Consider the following 23,022-nt stretch of genomic DNA (forward strand, 5'->3'; position numbering starts at 1 on the left):
TCACGTGAGTGCACCGGTGAAAAGAATTTAAAAACGGACCTTCGGAGAGAGTTCACCGGCAATAATGGCGATGGCGACGGGCGAAGAAAGACGTCGACATAGCCGGCTGTACAGAGGTTTTGAGGCCAAACTTTCTACATGGGAATGGGAGAGGAGAGGCAAAGGCTCAAAGTGACGCACGTGGAATCTTTTTATACTACCCGAGGAGGGAGATCGGGCACGGATGTCGACGGGCAGCATTCGGGGCGCCTCTTTTGGAAACGGCAATTATGAGAGGAAACATCAAATTGATTGCCTGAATCGGTTTCCGGGATGGTGAGGATTGATGGGGTGGTTTCTTTTCGAAGAAAGACGCGCGGGAAGGAAAGAAATCGAAGAAAGAAAAATATGAAAGGAGGGATTTCCTTACATGTAGACGAGGAAGAACACGAGCTGGTGCCTGGCTGGGGCGCTCGGTGGAGATGGGCCGGCCTTTGGGTCGGTCCATTCTCTCTTTTTTTTCTTTTTTTTCCATTTCTGTTTTTATTAATAATTTTTGATTTTTAACTCCAAATAAGTTCAAATAAACTTCAGTAAATTTGTAAATTCAAATCCTCCAAAGTGTGAACTTTTGGGACTTGAATCCTTTCAAAATAAAATAAGTGAAAATACTTTTTCTTATATAATTGCCTTTAAGACTTTATAAGTAATAAATAAAATAGATTTTGAAAACTATTATAAAACCTTTGTTTCATAAATTAGTTTATACTCCAATAAACATACTGGGTTGGCATACTTTGCACTAACCCTCCCTTAGCTAAATACCCCATTGGGTTGAACTCCAAATAAAATCTTATAATATTTGTATGGTTCAATAAATTCCCAAATAGCTTTATAACACCAAATCACTCACTTCGAAATCATATCAAATGTTCCCAACTATATGTAATTTGGGAAGTCACGTTATCCCACTCTCAACGACGGAATAAATGTTGGAATAACATTTGCACATGAGTATGTCACGTTATCCTCTTCTCGAATATTTGATAACTTGTTCTCGAAAACAAAATAAAAATCGAGAAAACATATGTGAATCATTGAATATGTTATCCAACCACGTACTTGGGAAAGTCATATTATTCCCTTTCTTTAACATTTAAATAAATGTCGGAGAACATTTCTAATCGATTTAAATATTCCAACGATGCTCTCAGATGGTCATGGCATCCAAATTGAAAACTTAGTGTGCTAATAAATCCTTCAAAAAGGAAATATGATTTATTGGATCCGAATAATAGGTCGGATAAAAATCATAATATGCAAATGGTTTCAAATAAAATACTTTGAACTTATATAAATCTCCCAACCATGTTGTATAATTTGGATAATCATATTTATCCACTCTTTTGTTGAATATTCAAACATGGTGTGAAAAAATTTAAATAGGTCCTAAAAATTACAAATCTTTCAGAAATTCACAACCAAAATATTTCCGAAGCCAATATTTTATTTAAAATCATTATTTTATTTAACATTCCAAAATGGGAAAATTCTGGGATGTTACATGCGCACCACATGACCACATGGGCTGATGGGCCTCGTGCCCCACTTCTTCTAGAGGCTCCTCCTAATAATCCCCTCTCGTAGTTGTCAAACTCGTTTCCGGATCGAGCTTAGCCGACCCTCCTCTCGCTTCGCCCTTCTCCCCTCCACACGTCTCCCCCCAATCTGCAACCCCCGCCGCCGCCGACGCAGCGCAGCGCAGCGCGCCCTCCTCGTACAACCACCGCCTCCGGATAATCCACGCACTTCCTCCGACCCTGCTTCGCTTCGCGCGGCGGCGGCGTGCGCAGCAGCACAGTCAGGTACGGGGTGTTTGCTTCTCACGAGGAGTCTCCTTGTGTGTTCTGCTGTATGCGTGCGGGCGTGCGTGTAGTCTGAGTTGTTGGTTGGTTTGGGGCCAGGGGGTGCGGCGTGGCGAGGAGATTCATGGCGGGAGGGGACAAAGAGGTGCGCCAAAGCAGCGAGTGGCGGCGGTTGGCAGCCATGGCGACCGCCATTGCTGTTGACGTGGGCCGCAAGAGGAACAAGAAGATCTGAAGCCACAGGCATACGCTCTTCTCAGCCGTTTGATGTGGGCCCCTGAATTCTGATCACTGTGAGCATTGAGTTTTCTCACACCTATATTCTTTTTGGCTTGCCTGCAGCATGGCAAATCAAAAAACAAGAGGGAAAGGGAAATCATGGATCTGCACAAATATGTTTCTGCCACTATAAGATTATTAGGATATTAATATAGGGTCATGCATAGAAGTGGTTAGTGATGGTATGATTAAATTAATATTCTTCTAATCTCGAAAGGAGATCGAGAAGTTCCTGTGTGATCTAGCCATACAATCTTGTGATGCAGATGTTTCTCACTGTTCTTCTTGGATTTGTATGGCTCTTTGTGATTTAAATACGACCCACAACAAATGCCACAAGTGTGCCTCCGTGCAAGTGCTCTGGTGGTTAGTGAGCAACCAAAGCAATCAAACTATTGCAAACAATTTTAGACACCTAATCAAACTAGTAGTTTTGCACGCGCGTTGCGCGTCTTGACTAATTCTCATAAATTAATTTTGTTTTTGAACATACTACCGACATTAACTTTCAAATTTTACTTTCTATAACCAATCAAATATATTAAGAAATTCTTGCTAGTTTTAATACTCTTCCCGGTCCATATTAATTGTCTCAAAATTGCCCAAATATGAATGTATTTATGCTTAAAAATGTCTAGATACATGTAATATTTCGACAATTAATATGAATCGGAGGGAGTAGCACGGAGCTAACTTTTAACGTGGAGCTCGTCATATCTCAACAAGTCTTGAATCGCTCAAGACAAAAGTACAAAGACTGAAATGAAAATTAAAAGATTAAAACACCTTAACAAGCAAAAAGAAAACTGAAGCACATGCATACCATACAAAGTTTTATAGTGATTGGCGATTTTAGAGACCGTCCAACCTAATTGATCGAACGGTGGAGAAATAGGAAGTACTGGAAAGTACTGAAACAAAAGTACTGAAAAGTACCGAAAAGTACTCCGTCCCACTATCTTCCTTTAATGAGGGCAATAATTCCCTTAAATTTCTCCCGTAAATCTCTCCTCTGTAACTTCTCCCTTCCACCTGGCCATCTCTGTTGTGGGGCCGAATTAGCACTGGGACCTTAAACAACGCATGTTATGTTGGCTTTAAGAGATCAGAGAGAGTCAAGGAAGAGAGATCCTGAAATTGGTCGCGCACGATGTTTGGCCAGATAATTAAGACGAGTTTGTCGGTTCCCATCGTTACATCTCTCGTTGTCTGAGTGTTTGGCATGGGAGTCGCCCCTTGCTGCCTGGGTCTGGCCAGCTCCGCCATGCGCAAGTTTTGCCATCGATGGCGTGGGCTGACGACAAGCTCAGCCGGCCGGCCGGCTTCCTAGATATCAAAGGCAAAGCTCACCACCTATAACGGCCGTCGTAATTAACTGTGTTAAATCAGCCGATCTTGTTACCATTTTACACAAGTAGCCCATAGTTAGAGATCAACGGACATAATTAATTTCGGCGGGAGTACTGAAAAGTACTCGACAATCACCGTAAAAGCACTCGCATACCATACAAATGGGGGCATTTTTAGGTTCCATCCTAGTAGTGCATTTTCTTGGCTCTGCAGATCAATTGCGAGGCATGTTGCTACTGATATTAAACATGACAAAGAGTCAACCTTTACTATGCTCCATTGTCGCACTGACCTTGGTTCCCAGGGAAGTGGACTGAAGAGTCTCCTAGGAACTCCTGATGGATCTAGCCTTAAGACAAACAAAAGCACGTGATCGGAGAATACTCCGAGAGCAAACTAATCCATCATTAGGTTACAGGCATCCTGCAACAAACAACAAACCAGAGTTGAGCAAATCCCAATCAATTGCAAAGAAGAACCATATCTTGCATTGAAGAAAATAATATGGTTGATCATTAATAAGGATTACAGACTTGCAAATATATATTTGTATTCGAGAAGAGACTATTGGCCAAAATATCGTTCTCTAATATGCAATAAAACCGTACATAAGTCACATCACCACTAACGGTTGGAGTATCCATACCATCTGATCGGTTAGGAGATAACTTTCTTTTGACGAGGAAGCATAAGTACCATATGATTTTTGGGATTCAGCTGCCCCAAAAAACAGATTCAAACCGTACTTGTTCTACCAGTAAACATATAAAGAAATTAGATACATATAAATGAACATAAAACAAGTCATGTAAATTATAGTTGCTGAAATAAGCGAGATTCTGAGATAAGAATGGTGTGAACATAAAAACCATGGCAGCTCGGTGTTAATTTCTTTTCTTGCATAGCTTTGTAACAATACACCTCGTTGCCTTATATGCAGATAGAAATTTGGACAAAACACAAACAACTGTTTATGTGGTAAGGTTTGATCACCATTCACATGAAGTATCATTAATTCAATTTTCTGTAGAAACAAAGCTTTAACATGAGTACAAAATTAGAAGAACAGGAATGTCATATGCAGCATTTAAAAACTCCACGGAAGATGAACAGTTAGGTTTTTTAGATGTATGACAAATTGACAATCAAGGCACCCGTAGCTATTCAGAGAAATTGGACAATGGCCAGTTCAGAACCCTCATAATTTAAGTAGAGGATATCATCAGGATAATATTATAGAAGGTACAACCTGACTACCTGAGCCATGGCTGTGTCCATTCACATCATAAATTTTTAGGAATTCAGATAACCTATTTCCAGCGAAAAACTAAAGATCATCCCAACAATGTGGTACCAGATCACTCCAAGCAAAATCAATCAAATGTTTCAAGACCATGACAAAGATCCAAAAAATAGACATTCAGAGATGTACACTAAAATCACAGGCAAACAAGAGAGCAAACAATATGAGGAAACAAGGAGAAAGAAACCACCGCGTCTCCTTCGAGACTCGCTCGGCTGCAAGAAGCAAGATGCATTTCAACCTTCTCACAAAGATCTTGGCAGCGTTGGGGCTGGCCTGCTACGAGAGAGATCCGGGGCGGCGCCTCGGGCGGCTGGGCCGGTCCTGGGAAGGCGGCGACGCGGCGGCTGCACGGGGCGGGTGTGGTGGGGTCACTGGGGTGTGGGGAGGAGGCGGCTGCAGCCGCAGGGGAAGGGAAGGAGGAGGGGGGTGGGGGCGGGCTGTATGCGGGGGCAGAGGCGGGCCGTGGGGGGTGGAGGCGGGGGCAGGGGAAGGGAGGAGGATGAGGCCGGCCGCAGGGGAAGGGAGGAGGAGGAGGCCGCGTTGGAGGATGGCTGGGGTGAGGAGAAAGAAAGAAAACCGATTCGGCTGGGGGCTGAAAGATTCTCCGGTGGGTGTAATTTTCAGCCTAATAGATAATTACTAAGTCCACACGGTTAGCAAGTAATTCATGTTTAGTGAGTCTGATTGTGAGACTATTAGTACTTCGTGTACGTTTAGTGGGGTGGACATGGGATGAATATGTTGGTGACTTTATAAGTAGTAAAGATAAAGATAGAGATAGAGATAGAGATAGAGACTATCGGTTTCTCGGTTAAACGAAAAAACCGAGGAACCGATTATTCGTACCAACAGAATGAGCCTGTTGCATCTTCATTCTTCACGTACGTTTGCACGCATCGCCCTGGAGCCTGGGCCCAACCACACGTCTGCACCATGCAATCCTGACCTAACTCCTCGTCCCAGCCCACTAGGCCAAGCCCATAAGGCAAAACGATCTGCCTGTAGGCTGTACCACCTTCTCTCCCGATTCCCATCCGGCCAAACCTAGCCGCCAGGTCGCCAGCCTCCCAATCCTCGCCAGCTCGCCACATTACGCCTGCCCCGCCACCGCCTCCATGAATCATCTCTCGCGTCCAGGACCCTTCCTTAACTGCGCTAAGCGAGGACCAGCTTCCGGATCGAGCTTAGCCGACCCTCCCCTCGCTTCGCCCTCCTCCCCTCCACACGTCTCCCCCCAATCCGCAACCCCCGCCGCCGCCGACGCAGCGCAGCGCGCCCTCCTCGTTCGACCACCGCCTCCGGATAATCCACGCGCTTCCTCCGACCCTGCTTCGCTTCGCGCGGCGGCGGCGCGCGCAGCAGCACAGGCAGGTACGGGGTGTTTGCTTCTCGCGAGGAGTCTCCGTGTGTGTTCTGCTGTATGCGTGCGTGCGTGCGTGTGGTCTGAGCTGTTGGTTGGTTTGGGGCCAGGGGGCGCGGCGCGGCGAGGAGATTCATGGCGGGAGGGGACAGTGAGGTGCGCTAGAGCGGCGAGCGCCGGCGGTAGGCGGCCACGGCGACCGAGGCGGCGACGGAGATATGGTGGTAGCGGGGAGCGGTGGAGGGAATGCGTGGGGGAAGGAGATGACCCTCCGCCGGAGGATGGCCAGCATGTGGGCACTCCCTCCACCCTGAACTCTTCTAAAGAAATTTTTCTCTATCCAGCTGTTAACTGCTGACTATGATTCTTTGTGTGGGTGTGAGATCAGATTCAACAAGACGCGGGACCATTTCCCGTCGCTGAAAGATTACAACGATTACCTGGAAGAAGTCGAGGATATGAGTAAGTTGCCCCTCCCGTTTTTAGGCTGCTTATTCTTGGATGTAGCAGTTGTAAGGTTTTATCGAAGATTGCTGAGTTCAAATTTCGTCTCTTTCAAGCCTTCAACCTGATCGAAGGAATCGACGTCGAGGCGATTGAATCCAAAATTGCCAGGTATCAACAGGAAAATGCTGAACAGATTTACTTGTCGCGAGCTAAAAGGGTATGTTGTTCTTTGCTGTGGTATATGATGATGCAATAAAATTTCTGTAAATACTTTTTCTCTCTCATGTACTCCATATTCTAACCCGCTGTTGAGACCTGTGGATTCTGATTGAGAGCTATTGCTCTTTTCTGGCCAATTTGCTTCTTGTGTAGGCTGAAGATCTTGCTGTGGCACTTAAAGCAAGCAGAATGATCCCTGTGAAGGCTGATCCTAGTGATATGGTTAGTTGATATCAACATTTTGTATATCATGTTCAGGGACATAAGTTGTCAGCATGTTCACTGTTGCTTGACTTTCTTGTCGCTCATTCTATTCAGTTCTTTTTTTCACCCAGTTTGGCCACCTGCATCATTGCATGTCAACTATAACAAACTTGAGAGCTTTTTCTATCTTAGGTGCTACTTGACGTTGATGCGTATTTTAATCTATCATAGGTGCTTTTTATATTCTTTGTGGTGCAAATGCCAATGTTTTGGTACTTCTGCAAATTGTAACAGGCTGCCGGAAGCTCCCAAGGCATTAGTGGTGGGGCGGGAATTCAAGGCCAGTATGCCCCTGCTGCAGTTCCTGGTGGGTTGAATCAGCCTCGTCCAACAGGTACGGCCCCGCAACCAATCGGTGGTTTTGTGGATCCTCTTCAAGGACATGACGAGGAGACCATGAGACTTTGTGTGGAGAGAGGAGCTCGAGCAGGTGGTTGGACGGCTGAATTGGGTAGGAAGAGAGCATTAGAGGAGGCGTTTAACAGCATATTTATCTAAAGGTTAGATCAGATGCAGCACCTATACCAGAGGATGCCTGGTTAACTTCCGACAGCCCTCAGACTAGCACATACTACTTGTTTGATCTATAGCATGGTTTGTGGCCTGCATCTGGACTTCAAGCACGGGAGATCAAAATATCATTCAGCATCAAATAGCCCAGCAATCATCATGTTGATGTGCGTAGTAGCTGTGAAACTTGTCATTGTTCCTCTGTAATGGCATGGTATCTTGTTTTACGAACATCGCCTCCTCCTGAATATAGTATCACTTCTTCCACTTGACATTTCTGCATTGCAGTTTTTAGTAACAGACGACCAAAATTGGGGATATAAATTAACCTGTTTACTTTCCAATCAAACGAAACTGGGGATATAAATTAAGAGCCCGCACCATGGTTGACAGGCAATTTTTTTATGTAAGTTGAGGTTTTTTTTGTGTGCATAAGATACAACTTCGCCGTCGTCGGTGTCCGGGGTGGGCTCCCGGTTTAGGTCGGGGTACTTGGTGGGACAGCGAAGGCGACGGCGGGGCCGCCCCGCAGCCGATGCTGGACTGGAGCGCGTCGACGCGCGCGCCGACCTCGGCGACCTTCTTGCGGATGGCGGCGGTGGTGAGCCCGCCATCCTGGTCCTTACTGAGGGCGGCCGCAGTCGTGTCGCCGTCGAGCTGGTTGGGGAAGTTGAGGCGCGCGGAGGTAGAAGACGGCCGTGTCGTAGGCCCGGGCCGCGGCGACGGCGGTGGAGTAGGAGCCAAGCCAGATCCGCGACCGCTTGTTGGTCTCCCGGATCTCTGCCACCCACGCCCCACTTCCGCATCCGTACGCCGCGGTGCTCCCTGGCCGCGGCCCCACCGGTGCCTGACGGCGCTTTCACCGGCAGCGGCATGGGCGCGGGGACGGCCGGTGGCGGCTGGTAGAAGGTGGTGGCGGCTTCCGTTTCCATCCCACCCAATTCCATAATCCTCTGTCCCGATCTTATGTTCTTCTTCCTCTCTCGATCCTGCCAAGCTCGGCCTATATAAGTGTCCGTTCGTGTGTTGGGGAGGCTTTGCCGGGTTTTTGTTGGCGGCGTTGTGGCGACGGCTTCGTTTGGTTTTTCGTGGGCGCATCTGGTGGTTGTTCCGGTCGGTTTCGTCCTACCGGTGATGGATTTGGCAGGGTTCCGGCATGTGTTGTTCGGTCGTTTCTGGATCCAGCAGTGTTCTCGTTTGCTGTTCTCCGGATTCTGGTTGTGACTCTCGTGGTTGGTGAGGTGTGGATTCTCGTGGTTGGTGAGGTGTGGATTCTTACCGTGGCTGCCGTGGTTGCTGGGGTGTTGCAGGTTCATTTTTTTCCCCACGTTCTGGTACTGTTAGTGTTCCGGCAATTATCATGCTGCTATGTAATCTTTGTCATCAAATTCTCTTACATGCTCAGTTCGTCTATGCACCAATTTGTGTAATCTTCAGTACAGTTGTGATTGTTTTGTTGCTCTAGCGCTTGCAATGCCAGTGAGTTTATTCTGAGCAGTATGTATATACTGGAATTGTTCCTGGGTAGTGAATACATAAGAGAGAAATCACCGTTTTATGCTTGCTTTGTATCCAGACAGATTGGAAAACTAACGTTAGGATTTGGGTAGCTAGCTAACTATGCATGATAGTACCATACTAAAATTGTTTCGTTTTGAGTTATCCATGGTCAGAACTTTTAAGTCATTTCTGATTGGAAGGCTACCTGAAAAATGAAATTTTGTACTTGCCTTGATAGCAGAACAATTTGAAGGCAATTTTCACTATTTAGAGCCCTTTTACTATTTACTGATCCAAACTTTATGCAGAGGCCATAGAGTTTCTCTCTTTCATTCTCTAGATGCACAAGGATTGTTATTTTGTTTGATGATTGCTAAGTGTAATTTATTTTCCATGTTCTTCAATTGGTGTGTGCAATTTAGGTCTAACTGTTTTGAGTAATATGTTTGATTTTGTCATAGGTATGGATTTCATGCCAACATGATTCAGCTTTAAGTTTAAGACCCATTGGTCATGTGCTGGACTTATTTGTGCTCCCTAAGTCAATTTAAAGATTGGATTTTTTTTACAGCATAAATATTAGCTCTGTTTAATAGAAAAAATATCCCTGAGTCAGTTTTTTGGGCAAATATTACAGGTACTTCATATAATATTTCTTTCCACATAATTTTCTCACATTGATCTCTCTTTCAAGTTTTACTAGCAGTAAAGGAATGTTGGTGTGTGTTCATGGCGACCCAATTTCAATTTCTTATTCTATATCTGTAGTATACTGTAGGGATGGATGCAGTGTTCGCTATGATACTAGCCTGTATAGATATTGCCTCCTTATCTCCATGATAGATACCTTTTTATGTAGGTCACTGCTCTCTGACAGCTGTAGAGATCGAACAGTAAAAAGATACTATTTACTTGCATTTCTTGACCCATGCGAGCTGTTTCATGTTGATTGCCAACGGAGCATTGGAATTGTCTTATTCCTGATTATCTAGACTGTTTATTTATGTGATGTATTTGATAACTTTGATTAGGCATTGTACTCAGAGCATATTTCGGGTATGTTCTAAAAAAATCCATTTGTCTTGGTATCTGTTTCATAACTTTTGCCTGGGAATGTTCTTCGATCACTCATCATGTCGTTGTCAAGAGTACTGCAGGTGCTGGTTATAACATGCAACCATCGTTTGCCTTTTCATGTTAGGAGCAGAAATGTAGGCTACCGGTGAAAATTAGACGGCTGACCGGTTCTAGATTTTATAACTTCTAATAATTGTAATTGTTTTCAGACAGTATGTATCGAGTATGCAACTTTTGGATTTTGTGAATGTGATGGATTTTGCTGCCATATTGCTTCCTTTAATTAATTTTATCTCTTGGTCTGTTGTATCCAAGATCTTTTATAGGATCCATGACAGGATTCGATCAGTTGTCCATACATGGTATTTAAAATCTTTTGCAATGTAAAATGTTTTGTCTTTCTGTACCCGCTCTCTATATCTTAGCTCCCTTTCGTTATGCTATGCAGTAGGTGCAGGAGCGGCAAGCAGCTTCCCTCCCTAATTACGTTTATGAGTCTCCTTGGTATCTGACATTTTAATTTTCTTGCATGTCCTCCTATATTTAGGAATATTAATTCTCTATTAACATTGGACATGCACAATTCCTCTGGAAAATACTCTTTACAGGGTTTTTGATTCATGTCAGGATACTAAAGCTTGGCAACTAAGTGTTGCCTTTTACTTTTTATATGGGATTATCTTCTGTTGATGCCTCTCATCCTGTTTCAAATTTAGGCATATCGTAAGGTTCGCATATCTAGAGTTCCTGAAACTGGACTCATAGCTAGAGTACTCAAGTTATGTTTTGTCAATGTTGAAATACCAAATGATCCACTTTACACTGGTTATCCATTACAATGGAAGAATGGAGAAAACGCTATGGCAGAAATATTTCAAAATGAGATGCAAATCACTCATGGTGATCTTTCTAAACTGCAAATTAAGATTTTGTAAGTCCATGCTTATTTCTGTTTTAGTTGCATGCTCGGGTCGATTTCAGATTGACTATCTTGTTGCTGCTTCTGCCTTGCAGGAGAACAGCTGTATCAAGGATCTTAAGGCCATATCCAATGCTGGCCGCTTATTCAGGCGCTTAAGGTGAGAAAAATGAATAACAAAAAATGAAAAATCAGTTAAGCTACTCCGCTTCCAGCGCTGGGCGCTTACTTCCAGCCTCTCAACTACTCTCCGATTCTCACGTTGCAAGCCAAAAACGCATTAAGCGGCCGGCGCTACGCAATAGACCGGGATTGAACGCAAAAACTGTATTTTCGCTGGGATTACGATCCTGGTGTCGGGCTTAAGCGCCCGCGTTGTACGTGGCCTAAGGAATATCTGCTTGCTGTTTGTGGCGACAAGAATAGCAAGAAGGACCCCAAGTCACTGCTGGAAGAAAAAGCGTCTTTTCTCAGCCTGCCGGTGTGTCAGCAGTCAGCACTTTGTGAATTTCCTGTATGAAATGGTGCGTGTATTATGACTCGCTCTTGGACGAAGTTTTATGAGCAACAGAAGATGAGAGGTGGGTTTTCTGTTGTCAAGCATGTCTATTGCTGCCTATTTTACGTATATAATGAATTTGCAACTATGCCTGCATGTCTGAATCCAACACAAGAACTTCAGGACGGCTTAAAGGCAGTTTAGGTACTTAAGGGATCACTTGCGGGTTCCCAAGGTGCTTTAGGTATATTTTTTTGCAGAGATTGGCAGTTGATGATGTGTATATTGCCGTTTTATTTTCCAGTATACTATTCGTTTATTTTAGAAGGTTTCCAGAGCTGTATTGCTGAAATCCAAAGGGGTAGTGCAGAGCAGCACTTCAAACTCCACTGAGGTATTAACACCTTGGACTGTGCATTCTTTGAATTTATGGTTCTTCCTCTCCATTTGTTGTGCTAAATTTTTGACCCTTAAGAATTGCAGATCAGTACATTCAATAACACTTCAGAATTGATTTCTGTTATTCATTCATTTAGGTTACATCCAATAACACATAATTGATAAACAAATGTTTCCTTTCAAAAGTAGAAGTTGTGGCCTTTTTAAGCATACCTTCTTTGCTTAGGGCCATGGCTGGGTTGTCGTAAAATTACTTGAAAGAACCATCCCATGGAACTCAGATTCTATACTTTCTGTTGTTTCAATTATTTTATTACAAGGGCAGTTGTTTGGTAGAATCTCTTGTGAAGTAACATTCCTCATAAATCTTGGCAATTGCTACTTTTTACCATCTGAACTAAAAGTCTCTCTAAATTCTGGTGATTTATTTGAGAACCTAATGAAATTCGTGTCTTTTTACTGCTTAATTTCTACATCTACATGCCTTCGATTGTGGGCATAAATGGAGGGAGAATCATGATCTGAGAGTGTAGGTAATACTCAAAGAGTAACACTGTTTTCAGAACTTGAGTATATGATTTTCGGAATGTTAGGGTAGATTCCTAGGTTACTTCCCCTTCGACTATTCCTGTCATCTCAAAATTTGATAGGAATCTGTTAAATCAAGGCATACTCAAAACTTCATTACGAGTCAAAAGTATGCATGCTTCTGCAAAGGGGAAGTAATTATCAATACAAGAACTTGCTTTTTTCTCTCTTTTTTACCAATCTTCATTTAGTGTTTGATTTTAAACATCAGCCGGATTTCCTCATCTGATGTGGTTCGGAGTAGACGGATAACACAATGGCGTGGTCATTCATCTTCCTGGTCCAAGTATGTAGGACTTATTCACTCTTAAAATAGTGCTTGCACTTGCTAATCAGATGTTGATTTTCCTTACTGTATCATACCATTTTGTCTGTTAATATTGGTCCACCTGTCTGACGTAATATGGATGAAAAGACTGGCTTGCAAACTCAAAATTCAGTCCTTATTTGATTGATCTTTACGGAGCTAATGTAAAACTTTTCATGTTTGCAACGAAGCAGATGGATGAACCTGGATCGAGGGCAAGCGGCATGAGGAGATCTGCAGTCATCCACCCCGAGTTGACTAGCATGCGGAGACCTACTGAGCTGCTCTCTCTCACTCTCTCTTGAGCAAAACAGAAAACATTGAGTTATGCAAACAGTAGCGCGGCGAAGGGCGCGTACCAAGCTAGTATATTTTATGTCCGTATTGAATTCTGTCATGAACAAATTGATACGTTGCTTATACAAATCCATTTTGTATGTATCTTAGGCATTGAAAGTGAATTAATGATTAGTGATAGCTGAAGCTTGACCTCATTAAACTTGTTTTGGACATTTTGACAGTGTAGAGTCGACCGTACTAATATGTGCTGCACTTGACGAGAGCATGCAAATCTCAAAGCATGAACCGAGAATGGATATGGTGGTGGTATAGCCCACCTGAAGCAGCCACATATTATCTACAAATCTAAGTCACCATTTCCTCAGTTCCAAGCTACAACAAAATGTTTGGATGTTTTTACTTTTCTACCAGCGTCAGTGCAAATGCCAAATGAGAACAATGCTGAAAGTGATCAATAAAATGAAATTGTTACACCAGCTACATAGATCTCTTTGAATTGGGGGGCTATTGCCGCTTGGAAACTAGGCTCACTTTGCAAACTTCAACATCAAATCCCAAGTCCATTAGAACAAAAATCCAAGCACGATGTTGCTCGGAGAGCTGATCCCTTGGTCCTTTGACCTCCACAAGTTTAGCTTCAGCGCCACCCCGTTCACCGTTGAAACGCCATAGCAGCAAATCGGGCATTCCGCTAGACCAGTTCCTGTAATCAAGGGCTAGATGCCGAAGAAGCGATGCCCACCAACGCATGCAACAGCAGCTCGTTGGTCCGCCATTGAACGTCGGTCCCAATTAATACCCCCGCAGCAAGTCCCTTGATGTAGATCCCAAGAAGTGATAAGCATCTCTTCAGCCAAACCATCTTTATCCTTTTCAACTGGGACTCTATAAGGCCCTTTCTTGACTTGTAGAAGTCATCTGTTTCCAAATCAAGAGGGGCTGTCTGCAAGAGAACACACAAATCAAGCTATGCAAAAGAGTTGAAACAAAGCAAAGTAAAAAAAAGTGCGACTCTGGAATAGACTTGAACATGGAAGCAATACGATTATCAAAAGCATAGTTGTTCCAAGATGCACCAACATAGTACACACGGTAATGCAACTAACAAAAAAACATTGTACATAAATCAGGTACCTGAAATTCAGACCGGAAAACATCGCACACTTCTGAAAATATTACATCCCACATTAGAAGGCCAAAGATTGTCATCCATATGCCACCTTCTGAGTGGGTACCTTGCCAACTGCCTCCTTCATCAGCATAATACTGCAAAGCTAATTGCTCTACCCCACAAAGTTCGCCATCATAGCCATAAAATACACTCTTTGCTCCCGTTTCACTATTTAATGGCCTTCCTTCGATGTTCACCTGGTAAAAGAAACTCGATCCAGTTGACCAGACATAAGAAAATACTTGTCCAGAGTGATATACATATATACCTCTTCTATATTTCTCCTAAGAGAATCAGCATAACTGGGAACTTTCCAGCGCCGTGGAGGTCTGCTTAAACGCACAACTCTCTTTTGCAGTGCAACCTTTGACCCAGCGCGGACCCATGGATCAATTACTCCCATGGAAAAGCTCAGTTTGAGTGCACAAGTTTACATCAACCTCCGATTCACATACAAGATCAAACTTTAGAGGCTGCCTAGTAAATGTGTATGTGCAACTAAAGGGCCAAATATCTAACCGCTGTAAGCATAAAATTCAACCCAACCTAGAAATAGTATAGCTAAGGGTCTAGTTCAATAAAAATTGCATATAACATCTAAAATTTATGCATTTGACAATACTAGTCGAGTAATTCTGTTGATCTATAAGCTTATCACAACTTACCTGCGTTCGCGTTCATAAACAGAGACACCTAATGTAAGTACTTTTGAATAGACCCAAGTAGAAGAAAAGCATGAATAGAATGATGGAGGAGATTCAGCTAAGTTGCTATCTTCTTCTGTTGGCATACTGCATACTCGATTCTCAGACAAATCAGCACACCTTGACACCATTTCCATGTTATCATTATCAAGAGATTCATCCATCAACTGTGCCACTCGAATAGCCTAATTGCAAGATATGATAAGCATTAAACACAATAGAAGACGGCTCTTCTTTTCTTTTTCAAAAAGGAAATGAAAACTTCACCTCTTTGTACTCAAGTAAATCATTTCTTTCTTTAAAAATATGGTGACAAATGTTGCAGGTATAGTCTGGGAACTTCACCATACCAAGATCAACTAATAGAAAGGATGAAAGATCTTGATCACCGTTTAGAAAAAAGAGCCTCTGCATGCAAGCTCTTGATCATCAGATGGTGGATAGAATAATACTGTTGACAGAATAAAGTCGAAGCAAAATTTGCTTTCACCTGGACACGCCAAAGAAGTTCATCAGCCATATTAGAGGTTCTTATACAGTTTCCTGTCCATTTTAAAATCTTCTTTGGTAGAGCTGTGCTGCACGTTCCAGAGGTGGATTAGCTTGTGAGGCCGTAATGCCAAGAATGAAACAAAAAAAGAGCCTTTACCAGGTCCCATTATTGTACATAGAGAGAAGGGTGCTAAGAAGCTCAGGTCGACGAGTGCAGCTTGTGTTAACCTGGAACGCAAAATAAAGGAAGGCAACATACATTAAGAAAAATAGGTGAAGTGTGGAAATCAAGCTAGGGAAAAGGGGAAAACAATTTGCAATAGCTAGCCGTTGATCAAAATATCAATCAGATGTTCAATTTATTTGTTGTTGAGGCACCAATTCGTTGCCAATATAGAGATGATGTGTGTATTCTTGCATATTCAAAGAAGCACTCTGTCAACAATGCCACCTTTAAGACTTGTGACTGACTAAATCTATTCTTTGGCAGACTCTGGACCAGGTCATTTTAACAAATGTTGGTGAGCATGATTCTTGGACCTATCACTGGCAGAAGCCATACACGGCTAGTCGATTCTACAATCACTACTTTGATACTCTGCCTAAACACCCCATCATGATGCATCTGTGGCAAACTAAACGTGTTATGAAACACAAAGTTTTTGCTTGGCTTTTTATGATGGATAGGTTGAATACAAGGAACATGTTGAAACGTAGACACTATGTCATTGCATCCGGCTGGTCTTGCTTGCTCTGCCCTGCGCCTCCAGAAGAAGACCTTGGTCATTAGTTCTTTTCTTGCCCCTTCAGCCAGCAGTGTTGGAATGTTCTTGGTATTCAGTGGCAACTGAACCAGCCCCTGTCAGAACGTCTACTAAGTGCTAAACTTGCTTGGCGCAGAGGGCTCTTCTGGGAGGTATTTATCCTGGCTGCCTGGAGTCGTTGGAAAGTGCGTAACACCAAGTTATTTGATAATATCCCCCCTTCTACTGCCGCCTGGAGGGTTTACCTCAGGATTGAACTTCAGCTACTGGCTCATTGCTTCTCTAAGGAGAAATTCATTGTTAAGCCCAACTTACACAGGAGCTAGCTTTGTAATCTAGGGGGTCTGTCCCTTGGATCTTTTGTTTTCTCTTACTAATGTTAACCTGTACAGTTCTACTAACAACTTTAATACAAACACAGTAGGAGCCTCTCTTTCTGTTTTCCCTCATAAAAAAAAAGGACTTGTGACTGACAACTTCCTAGAGTAGAAAAACACTAAATAAGGTATGTCTGGTAACTGGAATACGACATTTCGATGCTCATCAATCTTCTTCAGTTTCTCCTCTACAAATTTGGCCAAGATTACATGTTTCTAAACATTTAGTGTTTATTGATGTGCATATGTGCTGTCACTTGCCATATTCATTAGTTGTTGACATTTTTAAAGGAAAAACTTTAGTTGTATGCCCATGTCATTTTTTTTTAACGTTCATTGGCAAACATTATGGATACATGAATGACGTTGTATTGCAAAATCATATTCCTTAACTAGGGACCTAGCAGCAACATCATTTTGTAGGTCATGCATTATCATGTATGTGCACACTATGGAAAATTGGCCCGGGACCCAAAAAACGTGGGCATAGCCCACGAAAACGGCCAAAACGGTGATTTTTCTGCACCGGCCCGAAACTGCACGAAACCGTGTACCGGGACACACGACCTTGGAAAATCGGACCGGGACCCAAAAACGTGGGCAATAGCACACGAAACCGGCCAAAACGGTGATTTTTCCACACCGACCCGAAACTGCACCAAACCGTGTACCGGGGATCACGAGAGTGGAAAATCAGCACGGGAACCAAAAAACGTGGGCTATATCCCGCGAAAACGGCCAAAACGGTGATTTTTCTGCACTGGCCCGAAACCGTGTACCGGGGGTCACGAGAACAGAAAATCGGCCAGGGACCCAAAAAACGTGGGCTATAGCCCACGAAAACGGCCAAAACGGTGACTGTTCTACACCGGCCCGAAATTGCACGAAACCGTGTACTGGGGGTCACGAGAGTGGAAAATCGGCCCGAGACCCAAAAAACGTGGCTAGCCCACGAAAACAGCAAAAACGGTGCAAAACGGTGATTTTTCTGCACCGGACCGAAACTGCACGAAACCGTGTACCGGGGGACATGACCTTGGAAAATTGGCCCGGGACCCAAAAAACGTGGGCTATAGCCCACGAAAACGGCCAAAACGGTGATGTTTCTGCACCGGTCCGAAACTGCACGAAACCGTGTACCGGGGGACACGACCTTGGAAAATCGGCCCGGACCCAAAAAACGTGGGCAATAGCTCACGAAAACGGCCAAAGCGGAGATTTTTCTGCACCGGCTCGAAACTGCACGAAACCGTGTACCGAGGGACACGACCATGGAAAATCGGCTCGGGACCCAAAAAACGTGGGCAATAGCCCACGTAAACGGCCAAAGTGGTGATTTTTCTGCACCGGCCCGAAACTGCACGAAACCGTGTACCGGGGGACACGACCTTAGAAAATCGGCCCGTGACCCAAAAAACGTGGGCTATACCCACGAAAACGGCCAAAACGGTGATGTTTCTGCACCGGTCTGAAACTACACGAAACCGTGTACCGGGGGACACGACCTTGGAAAATCAGCTCGGGACCTAAAAACGTGGGCTATAGCCCACGAAAACACCCAAAACGGTGATTTTTCTGCACCAGCCCGAACCTGCACGAAATCGTGTACCGGGGTTCACGAGAGCGAAAAATCAGCCCGAGACCAAAAAAACGTGGGCTATAGCACATGAAAACACCAAAACGGTGATTTTTCTGCACCGGCCCGAATTTTACGAAACCGTGTACCAAGGGTCGCGAGAGCGGATAATCGGCCCGGGACCCAAAAAACGTGGGCGCCCAAAACGGTGATTTTTGTGGACCGGCCCGAAACTGCACGAAACTGTGTACCGGGGGTCATGAGAGCGGAAAATCGGCCTGAGACCCAAAAAACGTGGGCACATGAAAACGCCAAAACGGTGATTTTTTTGCACCGGCCCGAATTTTACGAAACCGTGTACCGAGGGTCACGAGAGCGGAAAATCGGCCCGGGACCCAAAAAATGTGGCCCACAAAAACGGGCAAAACGTTGATTTTTCTGCACCGCCCTGAAACTACACGAAACCGTGTACCGGGTGTCACGAGAGCGGAAAATCAGCCCGACACCCAAAAATGAGGGCTATACCCACGAAAATGGCCAAAACGGTGATTTTTCTACACCGGCCTGAAACTGCACGAAACCGTGTACCGGGGTCACGCCATTGGAAAATCGGCCCGGGACCCAAAAAACGTGGGCGCCCACGAAAACGGCAAAAACGGTGTTTTTTTCTGCACCGGCCGAAACTGCACGAAACCGTGTACCGGGGGTCACGACAGCAGAAAATCGGCCCGGGACCCAAAAAAACGTGGTCTATAGCCCACGAAAACGGCCAAAACGGTGTTTTTTCTGCACCGGCCCGAAACTGAGCGACACCGTGTACCGGGGGTCACAAGAGCAGAAAATCAGCCCTGGACCCAAAAAAACGTGGGCTATAGCCCGCGAAAACGGCCAAAACGGTGATTTTTCTCCACCGGCCTGAAACTGCACAAAACCGTGTACCGGGTGTCACGCCATTGGAAAATCAGCCAGGACCCAAAAAACATGGGTTATAGCCCACGAAAACGGCCAAAACGGTGATTTTTCGGCACCGGCCCGAAACTGAACGAAACCGTGTACCGGGGGTCACGACATTGGAAAATGGGCCCGGGTCCCTAAAAACGTGGGTTATAGCCCACGAAAACGCCCAAAACAGTGATTTTTCTGCACCGGCCCGAAACTGCACGAAACCGTGTACCGGGGGTCACGAGACGCGGAAAATCGGCCCGAGACCCAAAAAAACTTGGGCTATAGCCCGCGAAAACGGTGATTTTTCTGCACAGGCCGAAACTGCACTGGTCTCGCCACTTAACGTCTTGCTTCAGGTTGGACATGCAGATGAAGTCCCCGGTCATACCATCTCTGAGATGGAAGGTGACTGCGCTTGAGATTGCTCCTCCTGCTTGGATGCGGGGGTGGAAGTAATGCCTAAACAACGCTACTGATGGGGTTATCCCAATAAAAGCCTCGCACAAGTGGGCGAAGACAGAAAGGAGTAAGAAGGTGTTTGGGTGGAGTTGGTGGATGCTGAGGCCATAGGTCTCCATGAGCGCTTGCAGGAAGTGCGAAAGGGGTGGAAAATCCGCAGAGGATGAAGAAACTGAAAACACGGTAGTCGTTCTCGCCCACGGAGGATGAGCCTGTGGGGAAGATGGAGGTGATACCATGCTCGTTGTGGGAGGTGGCCATAGCCCTCTGCAACTTCCCTATGCCTTCTCCGGTCAGGCCAGGCCGGAAGAAAGCATACTTGGTCCGCCAGATTGGGAACTTCTTCTCCCTCTCTAACAGCTTCTCCTCCACCTTCTTGCCCTTGCTGCTCTTCGAGTCTTTCGCGAGCTTGGGAGCCATGAGGCAGCGGTGGTTCTTGGATCTGGACGCAAGAAGAGTCTCTAGGAAGTGGAAGGGGTTGGCAACGAGAGTTGTGAGTCCCATTTGTCGTGCGTCGGAAGGACTTAAGGGAAGACCGGACCCACGACCTTGGCTAAAACCCTAGAAACCGTTGCACGCCCGTGACTACTTGCCACGTGGCAGTAAGGACACTTGAAGCGTGCACATCATGGCAGAGGTGGGTGTGGGAATCACGCCCTTTGACATTATAGATCGAACCGTTGGGTTCTCAAAGGTAACCTTTGAGGGTTGGGCTCTTGGGCAAACCCCAGGGCCCACGCGTCGGTTAGGGAGTAGCCCGGCAACCGACCAAGGCAATTCAATCTCGGCGATCATCGTTGCCGGACCACACCCAAGGGCTACTGTTGTACCAGTGGCATTCGGGGTCCCACTGGACCGTGACACGTGGGCCGGATGGGTAATGATCCCCGCAAGGAACCGATCCGGGAACGGGGTGTCCATGGAAGACTCGTACAGGTTTATCCCCATCCTTCGTTCCCGGGTCCCCTCTAGCTGGCCGGTTGCGGGGCATGGGTGCCCGGCGATCGGTTCCCGGTGTCAACCATTGCGGGGCGATGTCAGAACCGACAGACAAGGCATTAAATGTGTAACAGGCCTAGCGCGATGCAAAGACCTACGGCGGTGAGAACAGTTGTAATTACAGGGTGCACCGAGCTTAGGTTGTATTCGTGTCGCCTGGCATGGTAAAAACCTTGCCACCTTAGTCTTGATCTCGACACGCGGCTCGAGCACGTGTCGTATGTATGGCCAGGCCACTGTGGTTTTCCTTTCAACTATAAAAGGAGGACAAATGCCATTAGGTTAAAGGGTTGGACAATTCTTAACTGTACGGTGTAATCGCATCCCACATCCTATCTGAAAACAGCAGGACGTAGGGTATTACGCTTCACAAGTGGCCCGAACCTGGGTAAAATCTTGGTGTGTTCTTCGTGAGTGTTAGTTTCCCGATCACCAGCAAAATCCCAGTGCCTGCCACCAAACCAAAAAGGGGGTGTCACGAACCCCCAGTGTCTGAGATTTCGGGCTCCGACATTCCGTGTTTTCGGGTGTCACGGCCCTAGAAACTATCACAAGAACATGTGTCTTGAAACGTGTTTTTGGGTGTGACGGCCCTTGAATATGCGTAAATGATGTTTTTTTGAACATGTGTCTCAAAACGTGTATCCGTGTCACGGTCCTAGAACTCACCAGAGGACCCCAAAACAGTGCGCAATAGCAAGTGAAAACGGCAATAAAACGCGTAAATGACGATTTTTTGAACTTGTGTCTCGAAACGTGTTTTTGCGTGTCATGGCCCTAAAAATCATGACATGACACCAAAGCAGTACGCAATAGCGAACGAAAAATGGCTATAAAATGCACAAATGACGATTATTTGACCATGTGTCTTGCACTATGTTTTCATAGTGTCACGACCCTAGAAATCATCATAGGACCCTAAAACAGTGTGAAATAGCAAAAAGAAAACGACTATAAAACGCGTGAACAACGATTATTTGACCATGCGTCTTGAACCTTGTTTTTGGGTGCTAGGGCCCTAGAAATCATCACATGACCCCAAAACAGTGCGCAATAACGAAAACGGCTATAAAACTCGTAAACGACGATTATTTGACCATGTGTCTTGAACCGTGTTCTCGGGTGTCATGCCATAGAAATTATCACAAGACCCCAAAATAGTGTGCAATAGAAAACAAAAACGGATATAAAACGCGTCAACGACAATTATTTGACCATATGTCTCGGGCCGTGTTTTTGGGTGTCGCAAACCTAGAAATCATCACAAGACCTCAAAATAGTGGGTAATAGCAAACAAAAAAGGCTATAAAACATGTAAACGACGATTATTTGTCCATGTGTCTTAAACCATGTTTTCAGGTGTTAGGACCCTAGAAATCATCACAAAACGCCAAAATAGTGCGCAATAGCAAACTAAAATAGCTATAAAACGCGTAAACAACGATTATGCGTCCATGCGTCTTGAACCGAGTTTTCGGGGGGTAACAGCCCTAGAACTCATCACAAGATCCCAAAACAGTGCACATTAGCAAACGAGAATGGCTATAAGATGTATCAACGACAATTATTTGACCATATGTTTCGAACCGTGTTTTCGGGTGTCGCACCCTCGAAATCATAAACATGACCCCAAAACAATGGGTAATAGGAAACGAAAATGGCTACAAAATACGTAAACGACGATTATTTGACCATGCATCTTGAACCATGTTTTCAGGTGTCACGGCCCTTGTAATCATCACAAGACCCCAAAACAGTGCACAATAGCAAATGAAAACGACTATAAAACGCGTAAAAATGTAGATTATTTGACCATGCATCTTGAACAATGTTTTCGAGGGTTAAGACTCTAGAAATCATCACGGGACCCCAAAATAGTGCGCCTATAGCAAACAAAAATGGCTATAAAACTCGTAAATGACGATTATTTGACCATGCGTCTTGAACCGAGTTTTCGCGTCACGACCCTAGAAATCATCACAGAATCCCAAAACGGTGCGCAAAAGCAAACTAAAACGGCTATAAAACGCGTAAACGACGATTATTTTACCATGTGTCTTGAAATGTGTTTTTGGGTGTCACGGCCCTAGAAACCACTACGCCAAAAAGTCCTACCAGTGACGGGCGGATAATGGCTACCACCGATGATAGAGGTGTTCGTCATTACACTCCCGTCACTTGTATTTGCTTAACAGTGATGTGGTTCCAGACGTCGTTGCACTCAGAAAGCGCGCGTCGCTGGTATGCATTCATCTGACGAGTTATTCGTTCATCCGACGGGAGCTATTAGTACAGATGACGAGCCCTGAAGTACAAATGACGCACATCTGACAGAAGCACCGTCAATCATAATTCACCGATGACTAG

At 44.9% G+C, this 23,022-nt stretch overlaps 2 protein-coding genes, 1 long non-coding RNA gene and 2 pseudogenes across 6 annotated transcripts; 1 reads left to right on the forward strand and 4 right to left on the reverse strand.

Annotated features, from left to right (window-relative positions):
* Positions 1–3,479: 3,479 nt before the first annotated feature.
* LOC104581908 lies at positions 3,480–5,268 on the reverse strand. 2 transcript variants are annotated; one of them, XR_002960100.1, is made up of 2 exons: positions 4,967–5,268; positions 3,480–4,224 (listed from the first exon to the last, which is right to left on the reverse strand). It is a non-coding gene; the product is annotated as an uncharacterized LOC104581908 (long non-coding RNA). The 2 variants fall into 2 exon arrangements; XR_730143.3 differs by having other exon boundaries at positions 5,018–5,267.
* Positions 5,269–5,786: 518 nt separating this feature from the next.
* LOC100823414 lies at positions 5,787–7,873 on the forward strand. The gene is made up of 6 exons (XM_024454713.1): positions 5,787–6,150; positions 6,250–6,431; positions 6,528–6,601; positions 6,700–6,803; positions 6,959–7,027; positions 7,304–7,873. Exons 2-6 carry the CDS (start codon positions 6,358–6,360, stop codon positions 7,565–7,567), a joined length of 585 nt encoding a protein of 194 aa, XP_024310481.1. The 5' UTR covers positions 5,787–6,150; positions 6,250–6,357; the 3' UTR covers positions 7,568–7,873.
* Positions 7,770–8,926, reverse strand: LOC106865718 (annotated as a pseudogene).
* Positions 8,927–9,471: 545 nt separating this feature from the next.
* LOC100843740 lies at positions 9,472–14,951 on the reverse strand (annotated as a pseudogene).
* Positions 14,952–14,985: 34 nt separating this feature from the next.
* On the reverse strand, positions 14,986–15,791 carry LOC106865430 (fanconi-associated nuclease 1 homolog). 3 transcript variants are annotated; one of them, XM_024454730.1, is made up of 4 exons: positions 15,693–15,791; positions 15,534–15,586; positions 15,311–15,451; positions 14,986–15,228 (listed from the first exon to the last, which is right to left on the reverse strand). In XM_024454730.1, the coding sequence occupies exons 1-4, from the start codon at positions 15,700–15,702 to the stop codon at positions 15,001–15,003; spliced, it is 432 nt and encodes a 143-aa protein (XP_024310498.1). In that variant the 5' UTR covers positions 15,703–15,791; the 3' UTR covers positions 14,986–15,000. The 3 variants fall into 3 exon arrangements, with proteins under 3 accessions (XP_024310498.1, XP_024310496.1, XP_024310486.1); XM_024454728.1 differs by having other exon boundaries at positions 15,534–15,616; XM_024454718.1 differs by having other exon boundaries at positions 15,534–15,621.
* Positions 15,792–23,022: the final 7,231 nt, after the last annotated feature.

Source organism: Brachypodium distachyon, chromosome 1 (genome assembly GCF_000005505.3).
Source record: "Brachypodium distachyon strain Bd21 chromosome 1, Brachypodium_distachyon_v3.0, whole genome shotgun sequence".
NCBI classification, from domain to species: Eukaryota; Viridiplantae; Streptophyta; class Magnoliopsida; order Poales; family Poaceae; genus Brachypodium; species Brachypodium distachyon.